The sequence below is a fragment of the Peromyscus leucopus genome, chromosome 3 (assembly GCF_004664715.2).
Source record: "Peromyscus leucopus breed LL Stock chromosome 3, UCI_PerLeu_2.1, whole genome shotgun sequence".
In the NCBI taxonomy this organism is placed as follows: Eukaryota; Metazoa; Chordata; class Mammalia; order Rodentia; family Cricetidae; genus Peromyscus; species Peromyscus leucopus.
This window is the reverse complement of record NC_051065.1, coordinates 20,784,756-20,810,456: the sequence shown is the minus strand read 5'-3', so window position 1 is coordinate 20,810,456 and position 25,701 is coordinate 20,784,756. Positions and strand designations below refer to the sequence as shown.

The 25,701-nt window shown below is 43.3% G+C and overlaps 1 protein-coding gene across 1 annotated transcript in view; it reads right to left on the bottom strand.

The window, feature by feature from the left end:
* Pon2 (paraoxonase 2) overlaps positions 1–25,125 on the bottom strand; it is a 32,870-nt gene extending 7,745 nt beyond the window's left edge. Inside the window, exons 1-4 of the mRNA XM_028869824.2 lie at positions 24,977–25,125; positions 15,165–15,235; positions 4,063–4,118; positions 313–478 (exon numbers count right to left, since the gene is read on the bottom strand). Coding sequence (XP_028725657.1) covers positions 313–478; positions 4,063–4,118; positions 15,165–15,235; positions 24,977–25,050 — 367 coding nt within the window. The 5' untranslated portion in view covers positions 25,051–25,125. The remainder of the gene's footprint in view (positions 1–312; positions 479–4,062; positions 4,119–15,164; positions 15,236–24,976) is intronic.
* Positions 25,126–25,701: the final 576 nt, after the last annotated feature.

Here is a 25,701-nt window from a genome sequence, read left to right as displayed (position 1 = left end):
AGGCTCAATGGGAGACCCAGCTCTTTTTAATGCAGTCGTCACAGGTATATGAAAAGGTCAGGACATCTAAACATTCTTTTAGTTGTTAATTGCTAGATATTTCAAAATGCAGCAGAGTGCACTGCCAGCCTAGGAGACCTGTGAACCAGCGGCTGATGGGAAGAACACAGGCTTGTTTCATGAGGTCACTGTCCCCTTCGTGTGTGTGTGTGTGTGTGTGTGTGTGTGTGTGTGTGTGTTTCAAGGTTATTTTCCACAGCGCCCCACTGAGCACTGTGTGTTTCTTCACCTCGGTAGCTCATCAGCTCTTACCACCATCTATGAAAGTGCTAATGCCATGCGGGTTAAATGAAGCCAGATCGAAGCCCCAGCTGACTCTTAATTCCAGTGCCCTGGGTTTTTCTTCTTTGAGATCCATCATCAGTATTCCTCCAGGCTTATCTGGTGCAAAGCTGTGGAGCCCTGGAAACTTGAGGCCCTTTGGAAACAGTGGGAGGAAAAAATGAAACACAGAGGCTTAAGCACCCTCTTGAGTCAGGTATGTACTGCACATGAATGATAAGCAGCCACAGATAGAAAGAAAAAGGTGGGGTGGACAGGTAGGCGCACCAAGGAAACAGAACAAAAGAAGAAAGAGACCTGGGAGCTGGAAAGATAAACAACAGATCATTTTGTTGAGCTCTGACAGATGATTCAGATTGGCTCTCTGGAACAGCTACCAAACAGGGGGTGGACTGAGAGACTCCAGGCAGAGCTGAGGGTCAGGAGAGCAGAGGGTCACATATGAACTGTGAAAACCCTCACATCCCGGGCCTGCACTCTGCAAGAGGCTGGAAGGCTTGAGCAGGGCAGACAACTGGTCAGTGAAGTCTGTTGGTGTTACCTTGAAAGACATCCCTTCATACAGAGATGGGTAGTTTACTCCACTCCTCCATGGCTACCCCCACTGGCATTTCAGGACCAGGGAAACAGCTCCTTTGCTTCGGCCTTTATTTCCTGATGTCTATGTTCCCTCTGCATCCAGATTGTGGCAGATTATGACACACCTTTAACCAAAAGGCTAATGGCTTCCCACCTCAGTCTTTTTACAAGAAAAGATTTTAGGATGGCTTGAAGGCTCTTTGTGACAGGTCTTTCTCACCCTCCCTACCTCCCATGCCCATCTCTCATCTCATCCCATGACTTTCTTTCATACCCATAATGCCTTAGGCATACATGTCTCCTGACCCTTCTTGATAAGCAAGCATGTTCTCACACCAGAGTTTACTCACAGAACCACTGCCCAGGAATGCTTCCCTGCAGATATGCAGGGCTCCATCCCTCAGTTTATCTACATTTATTCCAGATGTCACATTTCCAGTGAGGCAGCCTCCATGTGCGACATCCACTTGACCTGGCCTTCCCCCTTCCTCTGGCTTCCTTTTCTCCATCCCGACAGTGCCACTTGAATGCATACATATTAATGCCTACGTGAGTACTAGGTGGTAGATACCATTGCATGGGGCAAGGGAGAAGCATATACGGTGGTGAGATTACCACCTCCACCCAGCTTGTTTGCCCAATCCTCGGGGCTTGTGTACTGTCTTTGCCATGCACAAGTCTCTTCTCAGCAAATGGGCAAGATTCACACTCTCATCCACCTGAGTTCAGGGCAATGTCCTGAACCACACAGCTCTCATCTCCGTTCCCAAAATGACAGCATGATGCCGCACTCACCAGAACCGTCATTCTCCACTGCCCCATCTTTATCTCATCTCGACCAGAATGGTAGGAACATAAGCCAGGACTCTTTTCTATTTCCTGCTAGAGCCCAGGACCTGGAGCATGACAAATAACTCAATCCATAGTGTCTCCTTTGCCCTGTCCCGAACCATCATTTTCATATTGGCCTGTTAGGGGACTCTCTATTTTGTTCTTTTGATGTCTATTATGTATTCTGGTACCAATGCCCCCCCCCAACATACTACTTCTTAACCACCAAGTGAGTACCTGTGTCTGAATAGAACATGGCCGATCACTTGGTCTTTGGTATAGCGTGGGGAAAGCTCTGGCATTTTATATGTTCATTTTGAGCCCACATCTTCTCTAATTACTAACAGTCTATTAATTGACTCTCTGGGTTGTTTAAAAAAAAGCAGAGGCTCACATTATCTGAAAATAATGGCCATTTCTGTCTTTTTGGTCTCTACCTCACATTTCTTTTTCTTGTTGTATTAGGTTATTTGGTATTCCAGTTGACTGGCAATCATTTTGGGGTACAACACTTTGCCATCCTCTTGAACATCAATGGGAATATGGTTTACACTTTACTGTTAAGAATGGTGCTTGTGAATAGTGGAGAGGGATGCCTGAACTGGCCTACCCCGGTAATAAGATTGGTAACTACTCTGTCATCATAGAGCCTTCATCCAGCAACTGATGGAAGCAGATGCAGAGATCCACAGTCAAACACCAGGCTGAGCTCCAGGAGTTCAGTTGAAGAGAGGAAAGAGGGATTATATGAGCAAGGGGGGGTCAAGATCATGATGGGGAAATCTAAAGAGACAACTGAACCAAGCTCATAGGAACTCACAAACTTTAGACCAACAGCTGTGGAGCCTCCATGGGACTGGACTAGGCCCTCTGCATAAGCAAGACAGTTGTGTAGCTTGGTCTATTTAAGGGACCCCTGGCAGTGGGATCAGGATCTATCCCTGATGCATGAGCTGGCTTTCTGGAGCCCATTACCTATGGTGGGATGCCTTGCTCAGCCTTGATGCAGTGGGGAGGGGCTTGGACCTGCCTCAGTTGAATGTACCAGGCTTTGCTGACTCCCCATGGGAGGCCTTACCTTGTTGGAGAGGGGAATGTGGGATGGGTTGGGGGGAAGAAGTTGGGGGGAACAGAAGGAAAGAAGAGAGGGGCATCTGTGGTTGGTATGTAAAATGAAAAGAAACATTTCTTAATTAAATAATAATAATAATAATAATAATAATAATAATAATAATAATAATAATAAAGAATGGTGCTTGCTAGCTGGGCAGTAGTGGTGCATATCTTTAATCCCAGGACGAGGGAGACAGAGGCAGTCTGTGAGACAGAGGTGAGTTCAAGGCTAGCCTAGTCCACAGAGTGAGTTCCAAGACAGCCAGGCCTGTTACACAGAGAATCCCTGTCTTGAAACACCCCGCCACTGCCGCCCAAAAGAATGGTGCTTGCTGTTAGTTTCTGGGGATTCCTCTTATTTCCAGTTCCCTTGGGACTTTTAACTGAGTGAGTTTTGAATGTACTAACAGCTTTTACCCATTTGCAGAGATGGTCTGGGTTATCTGGCTAACTATAAGATGCAGAGTCCTCCTTCTATTCTTAAGGGAAGCCTTACTGGTGATAATAAACTGTATGAGAACTCACCACTGTATGCAGTTTACTAATGCAATGTAGTCACAGTTTACGTAAATTTAAGGGCACAATAAAAACACTCATAATAAAGACTGATGTTATGCCCAAAAATGGACATAAGAAATTCTTAATTTTTAACATCTATCTGTGATTGCCTACTTTCACGCTGGCTGGCCCAAGAAGGAGAATAAACTACCACTGTGTCCGTACTTCATACCAACCCTGTGCCAGCAGTTAATAATCCTCTTTCTTCACTCATGTCTCTCAACAGTAATGTGTCTCCATCACCAGGTAGCACTACATAGAGTGTGATAACTATTTGTAATTACAGTAACAGCCTCAACTATTCCAGTATCCCTCTGCTTCAAATATTTGTTTTGTTTTTATTTTTATATTTTCTTTTTTCAAGACAGGGATTCTCTGTATAGCCCTGACCATCCTGGAATTCATTCTGTAGACTAGACTATGCAACTGGGAGACAAAAGGCAATTGATCAGTTAGCAGAGACTCTTCAACTCTGCACTCGGAAAAGCTGAAGGACACTGCTCAATCCAACCTGCCCTGTCTTTTTCTCCGAATTTACTTTGAGAGGTGAGGAATTTAAAATCTGTTTCTACTCTATGTACTTAAATGAACAGCCTGGTCTGTGTCAGACTGTATGTGGGACAAGAAGATGCTACTCACCACACTAAAGAAAGCCAGACCATTGGGAAGAATGTCAATGTCCTCAGCGCCAGCTTCTGCAAGTTCAAGGAGGAGATAAATGTCATTATCAAACTTGGCTATTGGTTTAAGATAGCATAACTGTGGCTTTGTTTACTTTATCTATTTCTTTAGGGATGGTTCCAATTTCTTTTCCAAAGCACTATTGTTTTTAATAAATGTCAGTCTAAACTCTCTCCCACAGTGAACTTCTGACTTTAAATGCTAGATATTTTATGTTTACTCAAATCAAAGTCAAGTTATCACCACATTTTCAAGTTCGATACAGAACAAGTTGACATCTGCACACTTGTAGGGTAAACATCCAGATGTCTATGCAGAAGTAATTGACAACAGGGGAATATTACTTCCACAAGGAAGGGCCCACAGTCATTTAACCATGCAAATCTCCTGTCCCCCTCTCTGCTCATTCAGTCTGCAGCAAAAAGACATTTTTCTCATTAACAGAGAGAAAACACCTGGGATTACATACTCCCTCTCAAAAAAAAAAAATGGAAAAGAAAAAGTGGCTATTTGTTCTCATAAGCAAATAAAACTTCCAATTTAATCTTAAAGTTATAGGGAAAACTAGCAAAATAAAATGAATGACAAGTGCGGTAAACTTATGCCCACCACAGCTTCTGATTCCAGTCCCTGGGCCAGGCTACAATTACTATTGATTGTTATTGACTGTCGGCAGTAACCTCCACACAGTATAGCAAAGAATTAGGCGAAAGACCTTCCCCACGGCCTCACTCTACACATTTCGCAGACAGATAATAGAGATCCAAACACAAGAAAGGGATAAAAATGGCTTATATTAAGCCAAATCATGACTCATTCTTTCAGTCCACAAGATCTAATCTTCCTCCTTAAGACCACTCCAAAGGTTACAGCTGAGAAAATTTCTAGGCTGTCAAAACCAAAAAGCATTTATGCCTCTGTTCCGGTTTTGATTCATGACCCTGCCCATAGGTGGCTTTTGCCCCCCTGTATCTCTTACCTGATCATAGAACAGAAAAGCAAAAAAACCTAATTGAGAGCACAAGGAAGTTTACTTTATAACAGTGAGCCCCTGTCAGCTCCTCAGAAGGAAGTCTTAGTACAAAAGATGCTTAAGCATGTTCTAGTGGTGGGGGGGGACCTTGGGTCCCTGGAGGGCCACAGATAGGCGTTGGGAAATCTATGAGTATGCTGAAGTTCTGCACACTGAAAAATGTCTTGTTTATTTTGCAGATGAGAACTTTTCTGTGACAAGGGTTCTTGATTTATAGCAGATTCATGCAAGGGGCTGTGATAAACTCCAAATGTCTAAGAACCACCAAATATCCTGGTATGTTCAACTTTTGACATTAGATACTATGTAGTTATTATCATCTACGAAGCTCATGCTTGAGTTGAAAGAAAAAAAGAGAGCCGGGCAGTGGTGGCACATGCCTTTAATTCCAGCACTCGGGAGGCAGAGGCAGGCGGATCTTTGTGAGTTCGAGGCTAGCCTGGTCTACAGAGCGAGATCCAGGAAAGGCGAAAAACTACACAGAGAAACTCTGTCTCAAAAAAAACAGAAAGAGAGAGAGAGAGAGAGAGAGAGAGAGAGAGAGAGAGAGAGAGAGAGAGAGAGAGAGACTCTCACAATGTTTAAATCAATTTAGGAGTTAACTATCATTGGCCTCAGGTGGCCCACATACATGTGCACACAGACACACAGAAACACACATGTAATTCCAGCTGAAGGATTTTTTTTTTCTGAGCCCATGTAGTAGAAACTCAATTGACTTTCCTCCCTGAAAATCATTTAAGAAAATTTAACTTCATGTACATATTCATGCATATAAAAAAGGATAACAAAAACATCAGCACTGTTTCTTGAGTGGGAGAAGGTTGAGCGAGTTTTATTACTTTATTCTTTTCACGTTTCAAACTTTCTACAAGCAACAGGAATAGCCTTGTAACGGGATTCATGCCTGGCGTGTGTGGGGCTGTGTTCAACCCTCAACCCCCAATCTAAATGCATGCATAAGTAAATGAACAAATAACTCAATAACAAGATAAAAATACAAGTTTCTACAAATGCCAGTAATGCATTAATAACTAAGTACACAAATTTCAAAGACATTTCATTTCAGCCACATTGTACCTTTTTATCCCCGGTTTAATCCTATGGCCCCACTCCAGTGAGGAAATTGAACTTTGTGTCTTGCTTATTTTGGAACGTTTTCCAGATCTACTTTCCCATGTCCTTGTCTAGAGCTAATACCACAGTCAGTTTTTATCAGCTCCCATCACCCTCCAATGGCTCCAAGTGAAATCATTTCTTCAGGAAGAAACTTTCTCCCTTCTCTGACTCAATAGTAATATCAGCAGACATAGCTGCTAATGGAATTCAGTGCTTACAAACTACGAGCTCTTTGTAAGGAATTTCCATAATTTCCCATAATTTCAGAATACTGAGAAGCAGTATCCTTTTCTCATATTTTTCTATATAAGAAGAGAAGCCTCAGAAACATTAAGCAGATTGTAAATCAATCAATCAATCAGTCAATCAGTCAGTTAACCAACCAATCAATCAATGTCTCCAACTGGGAAGGTGGGATTGGAGTCCTTTGCTATGACCTATGAGTATCAGCCTGTTATTTAGTGAACTTTCTGTTTGAACCACAACCTGGTTCTCCCTAAAAAATCACATGTAGGCGGCAAGATTACTCAGCGGGTAGAGCTTGTCACACAGCCGAACTATCTGAATTTGAATCCTGGGGCCTACAGAACCTACTCCCCAAAGCTGTCCTCTGACTTCCACACAATGATCGATTAATAATAGATAGATAGATAGAATGATAGATAGAATGATAGATAGATAGATAGATAGATAGATAGATAGATAGATAGATAGATACATACATACATACATACATACATACATACATACATACATACATACATTTCACTTTGTAAGCTCAGTCATGGACAATTCCAAATCTGAGGTTTTCTCCCCAAATTTTTGCTTTCATGCTTTTTACTAAAATCATCACCAGCTCAAATCTTGAAGCTTTCTTTAAAACCCTTTCTCTAGAAATTCTTCTCAATTAGCACATCGGCGTAGACCCTTCTTCTCACGTCACCAACTGTCTGTCTGCGTCAGAGAAGGCCAGCTCTTCCCTAGATCCACACTCCCCTATTTCTTGTTATTTCAGCAGCTGTCAATCATCTGTGTCAGGGAAGGCCAGTGGTTTTCTGGTCCCACCTCCTGCTTCCCTCTTAGCAACAGACAATGACAACACAGCCACCACAATTTCTTGCTGACATCGATGGCCACGTGTGTAAGTTCAGGTCAATAGGACATGAGGGTAGAAGATATACACAACCATTCGGCAAAATAAGATAAAAAAAAGAAAAACCTATGTACATTCTTTCCTACCCATTCCTGCGCTGAAATGCCAACAAATGAGGTTGTAATCTTGGACAAAAATGGAAGCAATATGTTGGAGAGAATTTTATTACATCATTAACCTTTGCTCGTGAACGTTGACATACAAAGCAGCCATCTGATCACTCTGACTACCTTTGCTAGACTACCATGTAATAGAAAAATCAAAACAAACTCTTCTTTAACTACTGTAACTTTCTGACAGTGATTTAGCCCTTAACAAAACCAAAAGGGGACATATGTGTTACTGTAGCCTGACTATTTGTTGTTGTTGTTGTTATTTATTATTATTATTTTTAGTCCCACTTTGTAGCTCAAGTTAGTCTGAAATTCACAAAATAGACAAAGGTGACCTTGAACTTATGGTGTTCCTTCTGCCTCTGCCTCCCAAGTTTCAGGATTACAGGTCTATATCACCATACCCTACCTCTTTCCAAATTTTTGATTCACTACTCTGGTGCCTATGCCAATCACTCAGAAAAAAGGTACTACATTTAAAAATAATGTACAATATCTGAATTATTATCTGGACTCTTTAGCTCTCAGATTCTTGTGTGTCATAAAAAGGAAAAAAAAGAAATTTAACTCTGTATTTCATTGACTTGGGCTTCTTTGTCTATTTTTCACACAGGTGGATTGTGGAGCAGATGACAAAAGGTCTAAACCCAAAACAAACTCAGGAGAATGGAGTGCAGTGATTGAGAAGTTAAAAATTTTGTCTTAGTCTATAACTCTGAACGTCTAGCTTTTGGAAAAGGAGATTATTTTGAGTCTTAAGCTAAGCTCAACCTAACCTGTTCTTGGCATTATACTTTTGATTATGTAGATGCTGGTATTACATGAAATTGTCAGTATGTGAAAGCTTGCCTATAAGATAGACCAGGAGGAATTTAAAAATTCAGTAAGTAGTAAACCGACTTCTTCATCACAGAAAATACGCATCTTGTATGGTACATGGTTAATACCTATTATTGATTGGCAGACATTATGACATGGTATGTGACAGATATACATCTAAAACACTTAAGAATTACAAAGAGTTCATTTCCAGTGATGATGAACATAGCACTGTGTGTGTGTGTGTGTGTGTGTGTGATGGGGACAGAGCACTAGCAGGACGGAGTCTCCACTCTTGAATGGATTAGTGTTAAGTGTCTCAAGACAACTACTAAAGTCTTCCCAAATAGTTCATCCTTATCCTTGTGCCTACCACAAAAAGGTGTTTTTGTGTCCATGGGGATGTTGGCCCAACACACTTATTCCTTGTAATCAAAGACCATTGGACAAGCACCTGCTGTCAATATTTATACCCAGAGGTTTTATTATCCATTACACATTGCTAACATGGCACTCAGCAAATGTTCATATGGTGTGTTCTAACCACAGAGCAAAAACAAAACAGAATGGGAAAAAAAAAGCACAATTGTAATTAGATCCAAAAATGTATCCCAAATGTGCTTCTAATCACTTATCGTCTCCGCTCTGTTGGCTTCTGAAGAGCCTCAGAGGCATTAAACACTTCAGGAGACGGGGCATAGGTGACACATCTCCCCCTTCTCTCCAATTCCAGACAGCAGCTCACACACATCACAACATAAAGGTCACAAACGCAGACAGATGCCTGTTCAGAATACAAATGCTACTGGGCTTGTTTTCCTCAGAGGCACGCTCCATTCCAGTGAGCTGTAACAGGAACACATTTGGCAGTTTGTCCAGTAATGTGTCCGATTGTGCCCTGTTGTCTTCTCTGAGACTGAAAATCACAGAAGGTGGTCTTCACAGAGCCAAGGGCTGTTTAATAATGTGACAATTATTAACTCGATAGCAAAAGTAACTAAAGAGTTCAGTGACCCTGCCTCCCACTCTTGTCCAACGCCCTTCATAGATGTCTCTTGGGTCTTGCCAGACCAGTTCTGAGGCTCTCTCTCTCTGTCTGTCTCTGTCTGTCTCTGTCTGTCTCTGTCTGTCTGTCTGTCTGTCTGTCTGTCTCTCTCTCTCTCTCTCTCTTCTTGCCAGGAGGCAGGATAAAGTAAGTTGTTGGATTACTTGGGACTCCACAAAACCTTCAGTTTTAGGACTGGCTGCATCATCCAGCAGAAATCAAGTCGGCCTGCCTTTTGGCTTTTGATCCTGAGTCTGGGTGCTCCCCTTAGACCTCTGGATGGTAGTAAGAAGCCCCATGAGGACTATTCAGAGCAGGGAGAAGGAGCTAGGAAAGTACAAAGACATCAATGAAGAAAAGGGGACAGACTCATGAGAAAGACATGAAAAGAACGTGGGGTCAGCAGCGCACCTGCACAGAAACTCTGTGCTAACACAGAGACTTGGCTTTTGCTGGGAAATTACTATAAATGCTGTTGGGACTTAGTGTGGTTATACATTGGTGGCATTATCAGTTTTGTCCACTTGATGGTAATTCAGTGATCATTACCAAAACTTGAAACATTTCCTAAAGACAGAAGTCCCTCTGTTAAGTATCTACTCACAAACATACAAACGAAAGAGCAACGATGATCACTGATTTTTGTAAGGAACCTTTCAGAGAGGTGAAGAGAAAAGGCAAAGAACAGGAGGACACATGCATCAGCTGTTCATCTGAAAAGGAGTTAGTGTGCAGAATGCATAAAAAATTCAGATAATCCCAGAGCAAAACCAAACCACCAAAATACAAAATCCAGCTGAAAAATGGGCAAAAAAAGGGCAGTAAACAAAAATGTTTACTGTCCCCAGTAAACATTTATAGAAAGAAGACATACAAAGAGCCAACAAAAAAGTTGAATATCTAATTATTAAGGAAGTGCAAGTCTAAACTACAGTAAGATAAGATATATCTCAATTCTCTAGAATGGCTCTAATTAAAAAGACCCCCAAAGTAAGAAATGTTGGTGCAGATGCAGAGAAAGGGGAAGTCTTACCTGCTGCAGGTGGTGGTGGTGGTGGTGGTGGTGGTGGTGGTGTGTGTGTGTGTGTGTGTGTGTGTGTGTGTAAATAATATAGTCATTGTGGACAGCAGTGCAGAGGTTCACTGAAGCAAACTACCTATGATCTAGCAATCCCTCGACTGGGTAGATATCCAAAGAATTGAAGCCATTAAATCAAAGACATATCTGTATGACTATGCTATTTTTGCAGCGATACTTACAATGATAAGAGATAGACTCAATCAAGATGTCCACCCATGGATGTAGACTTAACAAATTTGGTAGACCTCATTTGTAGTTATATTAGAATATTATTCTACTACAAAAGGATGAAATCTTGAGCCAGCTGTAATCACAGCACTCAAGAAGCTGAGGCAGGAAGCTCATGAGTTTGAGGCTAGATGGAGGTAAACAATAACTGTTGGGCCAACCTGGGCTACACCATGAGCCTGTCCCCAAAACCAAAACCAAACCAAAAACCTCTCTACAACAAAAATGAAGAGGCAAAGGACAGTCTCCTCTCATCTGCAGCAACAAGACTAGACCTGGAAGATTTTGTGTTGTCAGAACAACCAGGTTCAGAAAGAAAAGAGGTAACCTGTTCTTACTCAGTCGTGGAAGCTAAAAAAATGTTTGTCACACAGAAATAGAGACTATAACATAGGCCACTAGATGCTGGGAAGTCAAGGAGGCAGGAGAATAGCAGACTGAACAATTAGTGCCAAAATAGGGTTGGACGTTGTCCTGATGTTCTATAGCACAGTAGAGTAAGCTCGGTCCTTTAAAATAACAAAGACGGGAAAGTTTGAAGATGTTCAACACTTAGTAGTAGTAGTATCTGAGGAGGTGAAAATCTGATTTATTTGATTTAATCATTGCCGATTGCATAAATGTATAAAATTATAATACTGTACCCCAAAGAAACATAAACATTTATCATTAAAAAAGTTAAAAAAGGAAAAGAATATGAAATCTTTGTGTTTCATATAGTAAACAAACAAGGTTTCATTTGATGTTCCTTATATATTCTGACTGAACAGGATAAAGTAAGTTACTTAGAAAGTTTGAGGGTTAATCTGTTTCATGTAAATATTTAATAATAAGGCATAACTTTGTAGACTGAGGCAGCTCTATAATATCTTTGACAGAAAGAATGTAATGGAAATGTTTGCACAATTGCCCTTGAGAGTCGGTTGGAAGGTTGACCAGCTACTGGTTTTCCCAATTTGATATTTAGTTCAGTTTTGATTTTCTCCTCTTTCCCACTTCCATCTTTTCCCCCTTCCTTTTCTCTTTTTTCTTCTCCTTTTTTATATCCTGGAAATAGGGTGTGCTAGTCTACATCGGGCATTTCTTCAGTTTTAAAATATTAGGTACCTTAAGCAAAATAAATATCCTGCCCCCCTTTTTGTTTCTAAGGTAGTCTGTAGAATTCCTTTGCTGAATTAATGGTTAAGATGAGATTCCTCTGGAAATGCTCTGTAATCTGGGCAGGAAATTATAAGGTAAGGTAAGAGATTATAATTAGCAGCCCAATGGGTAAACAAATGTGGCACATATATACAATAGACTTTTTTTTTAGCCTTAAAGCCCAACATGGGAACCCATACTTGTAATACTAGTACTTTCGAGGCAGGAGCAGAAAGATTTTGTTGTTGTTGTTGTTGTTTTGAAACAAGGTTTCTATGTGTAACAGTCCTGACCATCCTGAAACTTGCTTTGTAGACCAGGCTGGCCTTGAACTCACTGAGATCTGCCTGCCTCTGCCTCCCAAGTTCTGGGATTAAGGGAGTACACCACCACCTCCTGCCCCAGAAGAATTTTTATGAGTTCAAGATCAGTTTGAGCTACAAAAGTGAGTTCCAGTTTAGCCTGGTATAAAGTATAAGTTCTCTGATAATGAAAATACATTTAACATTACTGAATTTTATACTTCAGATGGTTAAAATGATGAACTCTGCATTTTACCTCACATACTTTTTAAAAATTTAAAGAAACAAAAAGCCTCCCAATATAGCAAATGTACATTAAAAGGAAACTTACCAAATAAATCATAGAACATGGAAATATTCTATGATTTGAGGCCAAACAAGCAGTTTGAGGCCAGCCTGGTCTATGTGGTGAGTTCCAGGCTAGTCAGGGCTACATAGACTATATCTCAAACAAAAACAAGCAAACAAATGAACATACCCCCCCAAACAACAACAAAAGAAAGGCTGACATGGGACTACGGTCACGGTAGCTCAGGTAATAAAGTGTTTGCCTTGCCGACATAAGGACCTGAGTTTGATCCTGTCTAGGCAATCTAGAAATACTGTCTCCAAACAAAATGAAGAAAAGCAAGATAGATAGCACCTAAGAAACTTTAGCTGAGCTTGTCCTGTAGTCTGCACACCTATACACACAAATGCCCCCCCCACATACACATTCACCTGTGAATGAGTGCAGGAGCACACTCACAAGCACACGTACACACACACACACACACACACACAACTGTACATACAGACACCTGTACAAACCTGAGAAATAGATCTACATATTCCAATTCATGGTGCTGCCGGAAGGACAACAGCTCATTAGGACGCCATTTGTGACAACAGGCATGTATATATTTACCTTCATGTGCACTAAGTCTGTGAGGGAATCTCTAGAGATGCCTCTGAGAAAGAATGAAGTTTGCTGAAGACTGTTCTGTTTGCCACTTTAGATTGCATTTGAACACAAAATGTTTATATGAACTTCTCACAGAGAGTAGTGTTCAGCTATTAAAAAGGAAGGTAGTTATGTGGATAAAATTGGCCAAAACATAGCATTAAGTGAAAAACTCTGATTCAGAAATATTCAAACTTATTAACAGTGTTATTGGCTATAAGGAGCAGGACACTTCTGCATGAGATAAATTTTAATCTGCTTTGAGCAAAATCCAACTCTCTCTCCCATGGCCAGACGCTGTCTCACAAAGGCTAGAAGAGGCACAATGTTACTTCCATCCTACAGCTCTTAGAGAATTCTTTAAAAAAGCCCAAGAGGTTTTGAGTCTAAAAATCTTCAAAGTCAACATTATAAGCAACAAACAGGAAGCCCAAGCTTTGCCCATGTTCATGCTGCAGTGTGTGTAACAGGACCAGAGCAGGAAACAAGGTGTTCTGACATCTGACTATCTCTGATCACACCATGGGCTGCCGTTAAGAAAAGTCAGCATTTCTGTCACCTGCTGATAAGTTAAAAGTAATTACTAAGAATCTACTAACTCCTGGGGACTTTGGTAGATGGCAAAGGTAAAAACCAACAAGACAGGGACTCTGCCCTGGAGGAAACTACAGAGAAGGTGGAGAGGCCCACCGAGCCTGTTCAGATCCCTCATTAGCTGCTGAAGACCCGAGCTTCTCTTAGAAGCTGCCCCTGAGACTTGGACACCATGCCACATCCTACCTAGAGTCAGGAGGGCAGGACCCACCCTAAGTATCTGCTCTCCCTTTGGTGTGGTGTTCACAGCTAAGAAGATTAAGAGTTTGTCGTTGCTCCTCTGATGGTTTGAATGAGAAAAACTCTCATAGGCTTGTATGTTTGAATGCTTGGTTCCCAGTTAGAGAAAGTGATTACAAAAGACTGGGAGGTGTGGTTTTGTTAGAGGAGGTGTGTAACTAAGGGTGGGCTTTGAAGTTTCAAAAGCAGGCCCATCTTTCTGAAAATTGTGGCTCAAATGTGAGATCTCAGCTACTGCTACAGTGACATGGCGGTCTGCATGCTTCTGCACTCCTGGTCATGATGGCCATGGACTAACTCTGAAACTGTAAGCAAGCCCCTAATTAAATGTTTTCTCTTATAGGTTGCCTTGGTCATGGTGTCTCTTCACAGCAACAGAAAAGTAAGTAACACACTGCTGCTGTTGTTGTTCCCAATAAATAGTAGTAAGCATCAATTGTATGAAGCGGATAGCTGTTCCAGCTTTGACCTGGAAGTACTACCTCTAGTGAGGCTTCTTGTAACTGTCATGCCTACCTATGACCTGCCCCTGGGGCAGGGCCAAGATGGAAGCCGTTAAGACCGGAGATCCGGATGTGCCAGGTCTCTTGGTTCCTTGTTATCCTGGATGCTGGATGATAGACCAAGCAGAGTTCTCCAGAGAACACTGCTGGACTGCGCTTCATCTCTCCTGGATCCTGTAACCAACCCCTTTACTGGCTGTTAGTTACCCCAAATAAGCCTCCTTTTTAACTACATGGAGTTGCCTTAATAAATCCCCAATATCTGGCACCCAATGTGAGGCATGAACCCATGACCCTGGAATTAAGAGTCCCATGCCCTACTGACTGGAGTTGCCTTAATAAATCTTCCAATAATTTTTCAGGGAGAAGACGAGATGTTGGTGACAGGATGGTGAGCAAGATAAATACTGTTCCTACTTATGTAGAATACACCTTCCTCCCAAATTCCCACCACTGGTTGACCACTAAGACGTCAGAACACAGACTGCAGGGGGCATATAAAGTTTTAACTATATAACTATATGAACAATTTAAAGACGTCCCCAAGGGAACCAGAAATCAAACAATGAACATATACACAATGAATTGGCCTAAGAAAGAAGAAATACAGGAAACCTAAGATCAAAAAGAATGGGCCAGAGAACGAGCTGTACTAATAACTGTTGAATGATATAGCAGAGATATAGACAGCACTTGCCAGCGAGCACCAGACTGTACCGTGAACCGCAAGCATCTTCTCATACATACCGATTCCTTTAATCAAGTGGCAGTTTGGAAGGTCTACAGACTCTACTTCTCTGGAGGCTTTGAGTCGGTTCCTGGTGGAAAACAAAAGAGAACTGTTTGTGTATCTGTTTCTTGCTTCATCTCAGAAAGGTTTTTAAGTGGCATAGAGCAAGCCATAAAGGATTATGAGAGAGACGGCGTGAAAATGCATGTAGGAACATACAAAGCACAAGAAACAACATTAATTGCACGGAGCACTTAGTTCTCCACATGGACAGGGTTGAAAGACAGAGCTGTGAACTCAATAAATAGCACACGCTTGCAGTTTCCTGGAAAAATATAAACAGAGCACCAGCTCTGTAGTCTCATGGCTCTATCTCGGGAAGGGAGGGCAGATGTTCAGCCAGAAGCCCATCATTCTACTGAGGATCCAAATGATGAAAAATGGCAGTGAGTTTCTCTCTGTGGGGAGAGCTACCAAAGGGCTGGGGAGGTGGGGTGCACAGTGAGCTGGCTCAGTGGGTAAAGGTGCCTGCAGCTAAACCTGGCCACCTGACTTCCATCTCCAGGACTCACCTGGCGGAAGGAGAAAGCATCACAAGTTGTCCTCTGCCTCTACATTGGTGTCCTTCTCACCCTGGCACATGTACAAAGTCAAAATATGAATGCAATTTCAAAAAGGAAGAAAGAAAAGGCTGAGGATGGGGCACCATGGGTAGAGTCCTTTTCTGACTCGCACAGAGCCTTGAGTGTGCTCCTCAGTGTGGTGGCATATGGCTTCAGTCCCAGCACTCAGGAGGTAGAGGCAGAAGGATCTGCAGTCTGCGTTCATCCTCAGAGGATGTAGAGAAATTGAGACCAGCCTGTGATGCATGGATGTTTCCAGTATTAAAAACTTTAAAAGATACTAGCAATTTGTCAGAGCCTGACACACAGCAGAGGCTCAGAAACAGTTATTAAGGAGTTAGAAAGTCCCCATCCTTTTGATAATATTTTTGGGGATTGGAAGTTTGGAGAACAGCAGTCACGTTTGTAACTAACAGAATTACTTGCTCAAGTGCACGTGTGTGTTGTGGGGTTGTTTAAGGAAGACTCCACAGTAATAATAAAGGAATGCTGGGGACTAGGGGGTTATCACCTGCTTCCCTTACCCGCTCCCCCCCACGCCTGCCAGGCAGTCTGGGCCAGCACACATGGAAACTTTTATTTCGAAGGCCACGTACTCGTGGTTTTCTGCACCCACCTCCTGTGTTCTCATCCTCTGTCTCTGTTCTGCAGCCTGCAAACTCACAGGGAATGTTACACTTCCAACGTGGTTTCCACAGCCATACATTTAAGAGTCAAAGTAGCAATTTGTTTTGTGCTCCCCTGTCCCAGTCTCCGACAGCTTCTGCCTCCCAGGCCTGAGGAAGGGGCTTAGCCAACAGGATGCCTGGGCCCAGATAACCCAGAACCTATGGGATGGTGCCAACTACACGTGGCTGTTCATAGCATCTGTCAAGTTTACAGAAAAATGCTTTAAATGTATTATGAATGTATGTGAGGATAATGTGTGTTGGGGGGTGCAAGCAGGTCTTACAGTATGTGGAGGTCAGAGGGCACTGTTGTGGATTGGGTTCTCTTCTCCCACCGTTAATGGGTTCTGGGGATAGAATTCACACGTCAGGTTTGTACAGGAGGCACTTTAACCTCTGAGCCATCTTTCTGGGGCCAAAACAAAAATAATGCAATCAAATCACATTCTATTCCTTGAAATGCAGCCATAAAGCAAATAAATACTCTGTGAGTATGTAAAGGCAATAAAAGATACATTAAATAAATAAAAGTTTTAAAGCGAATGCAATAGAATATAATGAATCTCAGTCCTATATGTTCCTAGAGCAGTTTAAGAGCAAATAGCAACAACAAAAAGAGGTATAAATAATTGAAGCGGCTGTCGCAAGAACAGTACCGACAAAAATGATGCCAGTGGTCGTGGTGATTGAAGGAAGGAATAGTAAAAATAGCTATAATTTGCCGTGGATCTACGTTGGTCGCTGTTTTATCCGATATACCTCAGTGAATTCATTCAATTCTTCAACTATCCCGGTGAACTGGGTACCATCAGCCCCATCTAACATACGATAAAACCAACTCAGAGAGACCGAGGCAAACTTCCTTGCAGCTGTTTGAGAGCCGTGACTTTTCTCTCGGTTCTTTTCTCAGACAAGGGTGGAGAGATCTGGGTTCTTGGGTTATCAGTACTACAGCCATGACCCCTGGCAGGTCAGTGGCTCCCTGTAGGTCTCAGTCTTCTTCACAAATACAGTAAGGAGGAGACTAGAAAACTTCCAGATGCCACCGACAACGACGACACTGTGGGATGTGGACATGTGGAAATGCATCTAATCAACCGGTTCTAGTAATCGTCCTGTGTCATCGTGGATGCTGATTTTATACAACTTGCTGATGAAGCCTGCTACACCATAGACAGCTAGGGATGGCAACAACCCTCACCAACCTTCTCAAAGGAAAGCTGGAGGACTATTAAGTTGAGAAACTGTGCAACTAAATGTAATTTATTCCAGGTAGCAGGTTCTGATGCACTGTTACTAAACAGGGGCATCTTCATCTAGGTTAGGTGCCCTGTGCCTTTGCTATAGATGCAATCTATCTAGTGATAATACTGTAGAGTCACAGGAAAGCTGAGTGTGACTGAGTTAACCAGAGAATTTTCCCCGACTCTCCTTTATTAGAAAAGGAGAAGATTTGCTTAAATCCTCCACGGCCCAGTTGCCCCAGTTGGTAACTGCTAGCCATTTTCCCTGGAAGGGCTCTCTGCCCCTGCTAGCGACTGAAATATATATTCTATATATTGTATCTACCCCAGGTGCTATGGCTTCCCAGAACACCACCTCCACTTTTCACGCTTCTTCCACAGTCTTCCCACGGGAGAGGTGGGAAGACCTGTGACCTTCTTGTATGTAGGTGTATTCAAAGGAGTTAAGTTTTTGGAAAAAAAAAATTCTCCCTAGTGGGGACAACACAACAAGAAAGCCAGCTACAACCGGGCCACACACACAATGCTTGCTTGCTTCAAGTGCAGCCATTCTGCACTCCTGCGGGGAATGTCAAGTCGAGAGTGAAGGGTTAAGTCACACAAATATACAAATAATCTAGTTGTTTGAGTCCCATGGGATTCTCTGAACACAGAAGTAAAATTACGAGTCCGGGGTGTAGGGTAAGCAGCACTTTCTATGGATTTGAGCTATCTGGCTATGAACCAGGAATTCTTAAATGACAATCATTAACAGGAAATCAATCTCTTTTTCTTTCTGGAGACAGCAGGTCCTACCTAGACTGGAGCTGGACAGAGGGCTGTTGTCATCCTACCTGAAGACAAGGGGCAGGAAGACATGCCACACAATGGTGCAATGTGCTCTGGGTAAAGGGTGCCCTGCAACCGCCAGCTATCTCACTGCCTTTGAATTTAAAAAAGTCGACAGGGCTTTATCTTCTGTGTACACATGTATATAGAAAGGGAGCTTTATCTTCTATACACAGACTTAGAAAGCCCTTTGGAATTTGCCCTTATGGCCCTGCTATGCTTACACTAGGTAACTGAAATTTGTTCTTAGGCATGTAAACCTGGGGAATTTCGTTCAATCACGGGGAAGCCAGGAAGCTTTTCGGGAACTGGGCCATAGGGTACTAGAAACTGAAGAGCACAGATACAGCCCTAAGGAATTCCTAGTTGGACTCACCAGCTAATCTCTCCAGAAGTCAGTTATTTACAGGCCAGTTAGAGAAAGGGAAGTATCTATCTAAGGAGACAGTGAAGGCACAAAAGCAAAAGGACGTTCTCCTCAAGTGTCAATCAATGTACCTTTGGGGTACGTAGATCAGCTGGTGGAGGGCTAGTCTGGCACACACAAATCCGAGTTCTGTCCCTAGCTCGGCATAAACTAGGCTTGCCTGCACAAGCTTTAATTCCAGGACTCAGCAGATGAAGGCAGGAAGACTAGACATTAAAGCCCAAGACCATCCATCTCGGGCTACATAGGAAATTTGAGGAGGCTAACCTGGGCTACATGAAAGCCTGTATTTTTTTTCCTTTTAAAGTTTACTTATCACCTAACATAAAGAAGTTCTACTCTTATTGAATGCATGTGCATGCATGCATGGTGCACGTGTGTTGGGGGTATATGTGTGTGTATCTGTACATGCATGTGTGAAGGCCAACAGTCAGTCTCAGTTGTCTACCTCAATGGCTGTCCACATAATTTTTTGAAAGAAGAGCTCCCACTGGACTTGGAACTCACTGATTAGTGAAACTAGCTTACTAATGAGCTTCATTCAGGGTTACCTTCTCCTCACTCCAAGTCTGTGCTGGGTGTATAGACAGACATTCACATTTGTGGCTTTTATGTGGTGTTGGGGAGAGAAGATCTAGACTCTGGACAAAGTGAGCAGCACATTGCAGTCACACAATAAATGATGAAGAGGAGGATGGCAAAGACAGAACCAAAACGGCTGCCCCTTCTGAAGGGGTCTGAAGGAAACTCTAGAACGTTCCTGTTAGAGATATGATAAAAGGCATCCGGCATCAGCTGCTGCAATGGCTCAGTGGAAGGAAGTCCTTGCTACTCAGTCTTGACCTGAACCTAAGGTAGATGGACAGAACCAACTCCCAGAAGGTGTCCTCCTAGTGCATTCACATTCACACACACACACACACACACACACACACACACACACACACACACACGCAAATGACAATAACATTTTTTAAAGTTTTGAAGGTACAAGCATCCAAGCAAACTGTTGAGACTTGTGTCTTGGGGTTCCTTGCCACGCTTTGTTCTCTGGTGTACTAAAGTCTCATGACTCGTCCATGTCTGTCTCTGCAACAGACAGCAACTAGCCTGGGAGTACCAGCCCAACTCTACTTTCTCCTCTGTTGCCCAAGAAGGGAGGGGCAGAAAGGGTGGCAATGGAGCATCTTCCCCGGGGAACCTTAGCCAGCTACAGCTCAGTGGGATAAAAGACAACTTCAATGACATTTATCCATTGGGGACAAACTTAAGGAAAATTTATCCATTGTTTATCTAAAATGCAAGCTGAAATTTAAGTGGGCATCCTGGGAGAGAGAAATAGCTTGGCAGCCAAAGTCCCATTTTTAATAATTGAGTAAGCAGATAGAAGGGACTAGTTAGGGCAAAAAGAGCAGCACACAGCAGCCAGCTTGCTCTGAAAAGCCTTTCCAGCAGGGAGCTCGGAGCACCCTGTTCTTTGAAGTAGAGTCTGAGAGGAGCATGCTGCATTTGATCTTGTCACCACACTGCAGGCAGGAGACTCAGGCTATCCTTCAGTTACATGGTCACCATACTAATACAGGGTACCTTGTCAAACCTGTCCTTAGTGTAATGATGTCATCGCAAACTGCATGCTTACACTAAAAATGTTATATGTACATTGCTAAGAATGACGGGGGCTCCTGAGATGGCTCATTGGTAAAGTATTTCCTGTACCCACATGAAGTCCTGAGCTTGGTCCTTTGCACCCATGTGAACGTTGTACACAGTAGTACAGGTCTGAAAGCCCAGTACTAGGGTGACAGAGACACTGGAATCCATGGAGTCCACTGGCCAGCCAGGCTAGGGGAATCACTGAGCTCCTGGCTCCGTGAGAGACCCTGTTTCAAAACATACGGCACAAAGTAATTGAGGAAGGCACTCAGTGCCCACCTTCAACCTCTGAGTGTGTGTGCACGCACAAATCCATACATATACAAACATACATATAGCATATATACACACACGAAATGATTCTCTATTTATATGAAACCCAAACTTAACTGGTAAACATGGTTGTTTTGGGGGGTTTGGGACAGGGAACAATCTAACTACACAACACTGATCTCCCCCGCCCTATTCTCACATCATCCCATTTGGAGCTTCAACTCTCCAACAAAGTCACCAAGTCACAAGGTACAAAATCACTATTCATAAAAGTTTATCTCAGTCAGGGTTTTGTAAAGAATGTTTGCAACAAGTTGCAAATTATCTACCCTTTGCATTCAGTGTGTGTGTGTGTGTGTGCACGCGCCTTGTGGATGTGTGGATGTGGATGTATGCACCCATGTGCATACATGTAGAAATCATATGAGGACCGTGTTTCTTCCTCTGTTGCTCTCCACCGTATCACCTAGAGCCAGCCTGGGGTTACGGGCATCCACGGCCCTGTCGGATTTTTATGGGAGTACTTTGGATTCAAACTCAGGTCTTTGGGCTTGCACTCCAAGCACTCACCAGTAGTCATCTCCCCAGCCATGTCAGTTGTGGTCCGTGTTACTTTTCATAAATCTGTAACTATACTTGTCACTCAAAGGGACTTAAACGTTGGACTTTAAGGTTAGTAAGAGCAGGGGGAACGTTGACTAATGACTAAGAAAAATTCATCTCGTGGACATATTAATGATTTAACCATTAGTGATGACTGGGTGAGCCCAGGAATTTTTGTGTCTTATTCTTAATACTGAGAGCTGAACAGATGGCACAAAATCACTGAAGTCTCAAGACCTCGAAAGCACAGGAAACAGAAACAAGAGGCTACATCCAACTGGAAAGCTTCTGTCGAATGAAACAACCAACCAAAAGACTCGGGACACAACCCACGGAAAGGGAGGATGCATCGGAGATACATTTGATAATGCCCAAACCTGTAAGAAACTTGCACAATGCATTAGCAAAACCAAGCAACACAAGCAAACAAAAACCCAAATAAGCCAAAGCCCTGAGTAGAGATTTCTTAGAAGACAAGTGATGGCCAACATGCTTGTGAAGAAATAACCAATGTCATTAATCGTCACAAGATGCAAATGGAGCTCTCCAAGAGATACTGTCTCACTAGTTAGAATGACTGCTACCAAAAGGAGCTAAAGTAATAGTGGGCACATCTTTAGACTGGAGATTTAACACACGGTCCCACATATGCTGACACTCTACCACTGAGCTACACACCCTGTTCAGAAAGAGAACATTTTTCTTTTCTTTTCTTTCCTTTTCTTTCCTTTTCTTTTCTTTTCTTTTCTTTTCTTTTCTTTTCTTTTCTTTTCTTTTCTTTTCTTTTCTTTTCTTTTCTTTTCTTTCTTTCTTTCTTTTTTGAAACTGTGGGTGATAATGTTAAATGTTACACCACTGTGGAAACATATGGAGATGTCTTAAAATTTATTTAAGTAGAAGTACCGTATAGGATCCAGCAATCCCAGTACTGGATATATATCCAAAGGAAATGAAACTCAGACTCTAGAGACACTTGCGTTCTGATAGCTTCTCAGCATATACACAACAGCTCCCAAATGGAAACTCCCTAAGTGCCTAGCAAAGATAGATGGGAAAGGGCAATGTGGTAGACATGTAAAATGGATACAATGTTATGCTATTCATTGAGAGAAAAGGATGACGGAGCAGCAAAGTGTTGCATGTCAGTAATCTAGTCCTCAGGAGACTGAAACAAGATTTTCATGACACAGATGCCAGTCTGGGCTAGAGAGAGAGAGAGACCCTGTCTTAAAGAGCCAGGAAGGAGCCAGTTGTGGTGGTGGCGGCGCCCCACACCTTTAAACCTAGCACTCAGGAGGCAGAGGCAAGCAGATCTCTGTGAGTTCAAGGCTAACCTGGTCTAGGGAGCGAGTTTGAGGACAGCAAAGGAAGGATGTCAGGAAGAAAAGGAAGGAAAATGGGGAAACTCACAGATAAGTGTGAAAACTGATAAAAGTTGAAGTATAACAGTGGTTACCCAAGGCTAAGGATGAGCCAGTGGCGGCGGAGCCATTGGCCAGAGGGCACAGCACTGTGATAAAAGGAGGTGTGCTGTCTCCAGCAGAGCAGCGACCGTAAGTAACAATAGTGTATGCTTCCAACTAGAAAGGAAGGAGTTTTACCATCTTCATCTCAAAAAATGGAGCAAGTGCTTAAGGTGATGGCTGTGCTTATCATAGGTCTTATATGTTGAAACATGAACATTGTAGTCCATAAGTATGTATACTTATATCGATCAAAACCAAAACATGGCCCAAACTGATCGAATGCATGAATGTTCTTCAGAAGCATTACAACGAAGGCCAACATTGCCATTCCCTACCTCGGGCATAAGCACCCCTCCTTGTTCAAGGCTCCCACCCCACACTCTTCACACTGCCTTATCACCAAGCGAAGGAAGCTGCAGCTAGGGGACATGGAATTATCTTGCAAGCCGTACTATCACTTTGGCCTTGCCGCTCATTCCTGGAGATGCAGTCTGGGTCTCCTTTATCGTTTCCAGCCTTCTGTGAAACTTTAACTGTTTTCCCCACGTCCAGTTCAGTAGCTCTCAACCCTGACGCGGCACACAATACACAGGATTATCGAGAGAAGGGTGTGGTCTGTGTTTTGATTTTGTAGCGTGGTGCTGGGGCGGGAACCCCGAGCTTCATGCATGCTGGGCAAGTGCTGTGTCACTGAGCTACACTGCAGATCTTTAGGGAAGAGCTATACGTCAAAGAAAAGAAAATCCTGTGGATCGTGGTGGTGTGTGCCTGTAATAACAGCAAGTCAGGAGACCAAGAATCCTGAGTTTCAAGACTAGACTGGGCTTCAAAATAGAGGATACACAGCGAGACTTCACCTTTAAAAAAAGAAAAGAAAAAATCGAAGGCCTAGGCCCCACCTGGACCAACTGAATTAGAATTTGTCACGTGGTGCCACTTGGCCATCAGGGCTCCAGGATATCCTAACATCCATTGCTCGGCTTCGGGCACATTTGTACAATGCACAACCCCTTAGATCAGCTTGATACTAAACAACCAACAAGCAGTAACACCTCCCTGTTGCCTGTCAGGGAGAGCCCAACTTTGCAGCCTCAAACATTCGCTCCGGGTTTGCCCCGCCCTTCTCATCGGACTTCACGCTGCCCTGTAGTTGCTGCTCCCAGTCTTCCCTAATATGGCCCCTTTGCTGGCTCTGCACTTGCCACAGGGGCTGGTCTCCTTCACCGACCATAGCTGTCAGATTGTTCTTCCTCCTTCCAGAACACCTCCGAGGACCGCATCTTTTCCCTTTAACTCTAGAAAGGGACTTTCCTGTTTGGGATAGCCAGTTACGATAGTTTTCTCCTGTATCAGAAAGGACTTCACTTAGGGTTTCCAGTTCTCTACAGGAAGCTGGGCCAAAAGTGTACCTATTACTGAGTAGGCGCTCAACTGTTCTGGAACTCTTTTGCAAGAGGCTTAGAAAGTTTGAATTGGTAATTTGAAAGCATGATGTCTACCCAGAAGGTTTTCGCTGTAGTTAAAATCTAGCAATCGCTCTCTCTTGCTCCTGGAGCTCTGGTGAATAAATAAGGAAATGATGTAAGAACAGTAGCTGCCTCGGTCAAGCGTCTTTGATCTCCAGCGCCAAGACTGGAGCGCTGAAGTTTCCCCAACTATTATGGTGGGGAGGGATGGGTTCCGGCTGAGAACAGCACCAGTGACCTGAAATGAAACTGTATAATTAGAGCGTCCACGCATGAGTAATAGTTTTGTTTTCAAATTAAAGCACTGGGTTTGCCCTTGGGAAATTTGCAAAGCTCTCACTTGTCCGCCTAGGCAGAGCAACTTCCTTAGCCACCAGCAAAGGCCAGGAAACTTTTCACAAAGTCTCTAGGTCGTGGTAGCTGGGCTTGGACGGCTGAATGGGACACCGGTGGCGATCCAAAGTTCTTCCCACCGCCGGGTTCCCCGAGCTGCGGAAGCTCGATCACCGGTGCCCCCACAAGCTGCTGGGACATTCCAACCTGAGGACCTGCGACCCGGGGTCCTCGGCAGCACCTACCTGAGTGCCAGGAACCGCTCACCCAGCAGCGCCAGCCCGATGCCCAGCAAACTCAGAGCCACCAGCCGCCCCATGGCGCGGGACCCGCCCGCGGTCCGGCTCCGGCCTGGCCCGGCTGCTCGGGACGCTGGGCCAGCTCCCCGCCCCGAGCGCACGGCCGCGCCCGGTCCCCGCCCCGAGCGCCGGCTCTGCAGCCCAGGCTCCGCCCGGCTGCGCCGCCGCCTCGGAGCACACCCGCACATGACGGCGTGGGAACCCGACTGAGCCGACTCCTGTCCAAACACCCCGCCAAAGCTCGCCTGGCTGCACCTGCTCAGCTCCCTGGGAAACTTTAGGGTGACCTTTGTGGAGTTTTCTTGCCTTAGTTAAGTTTGGGGTTTGCTTCTGTTGTTTTGGTTTGGTGTTTGGGGGCATTTTTCCTCCCTTTTAAAAAAAAAAAAAAAAATTTAATTTTTTTTATTTTTGGTTTTGAGAAGCGAGGAATCAAACCCAGGACCGTGTCCATATTAGGCAGATACTGAGCCACATCTACAATCACAGAACAGTTTGGTTGTTGGATATATGTGTGCAATATTTTTACATTTAAATACAAAATGTATTTAATATTAAATGATGTCAAAAATGGATTAAACATTATGTATTAAATATATAATATATATTAAAATTGTACTTTTTATTTCCTTTTGTTTTATTAAACATCATATACTAAATGTATAATATATATT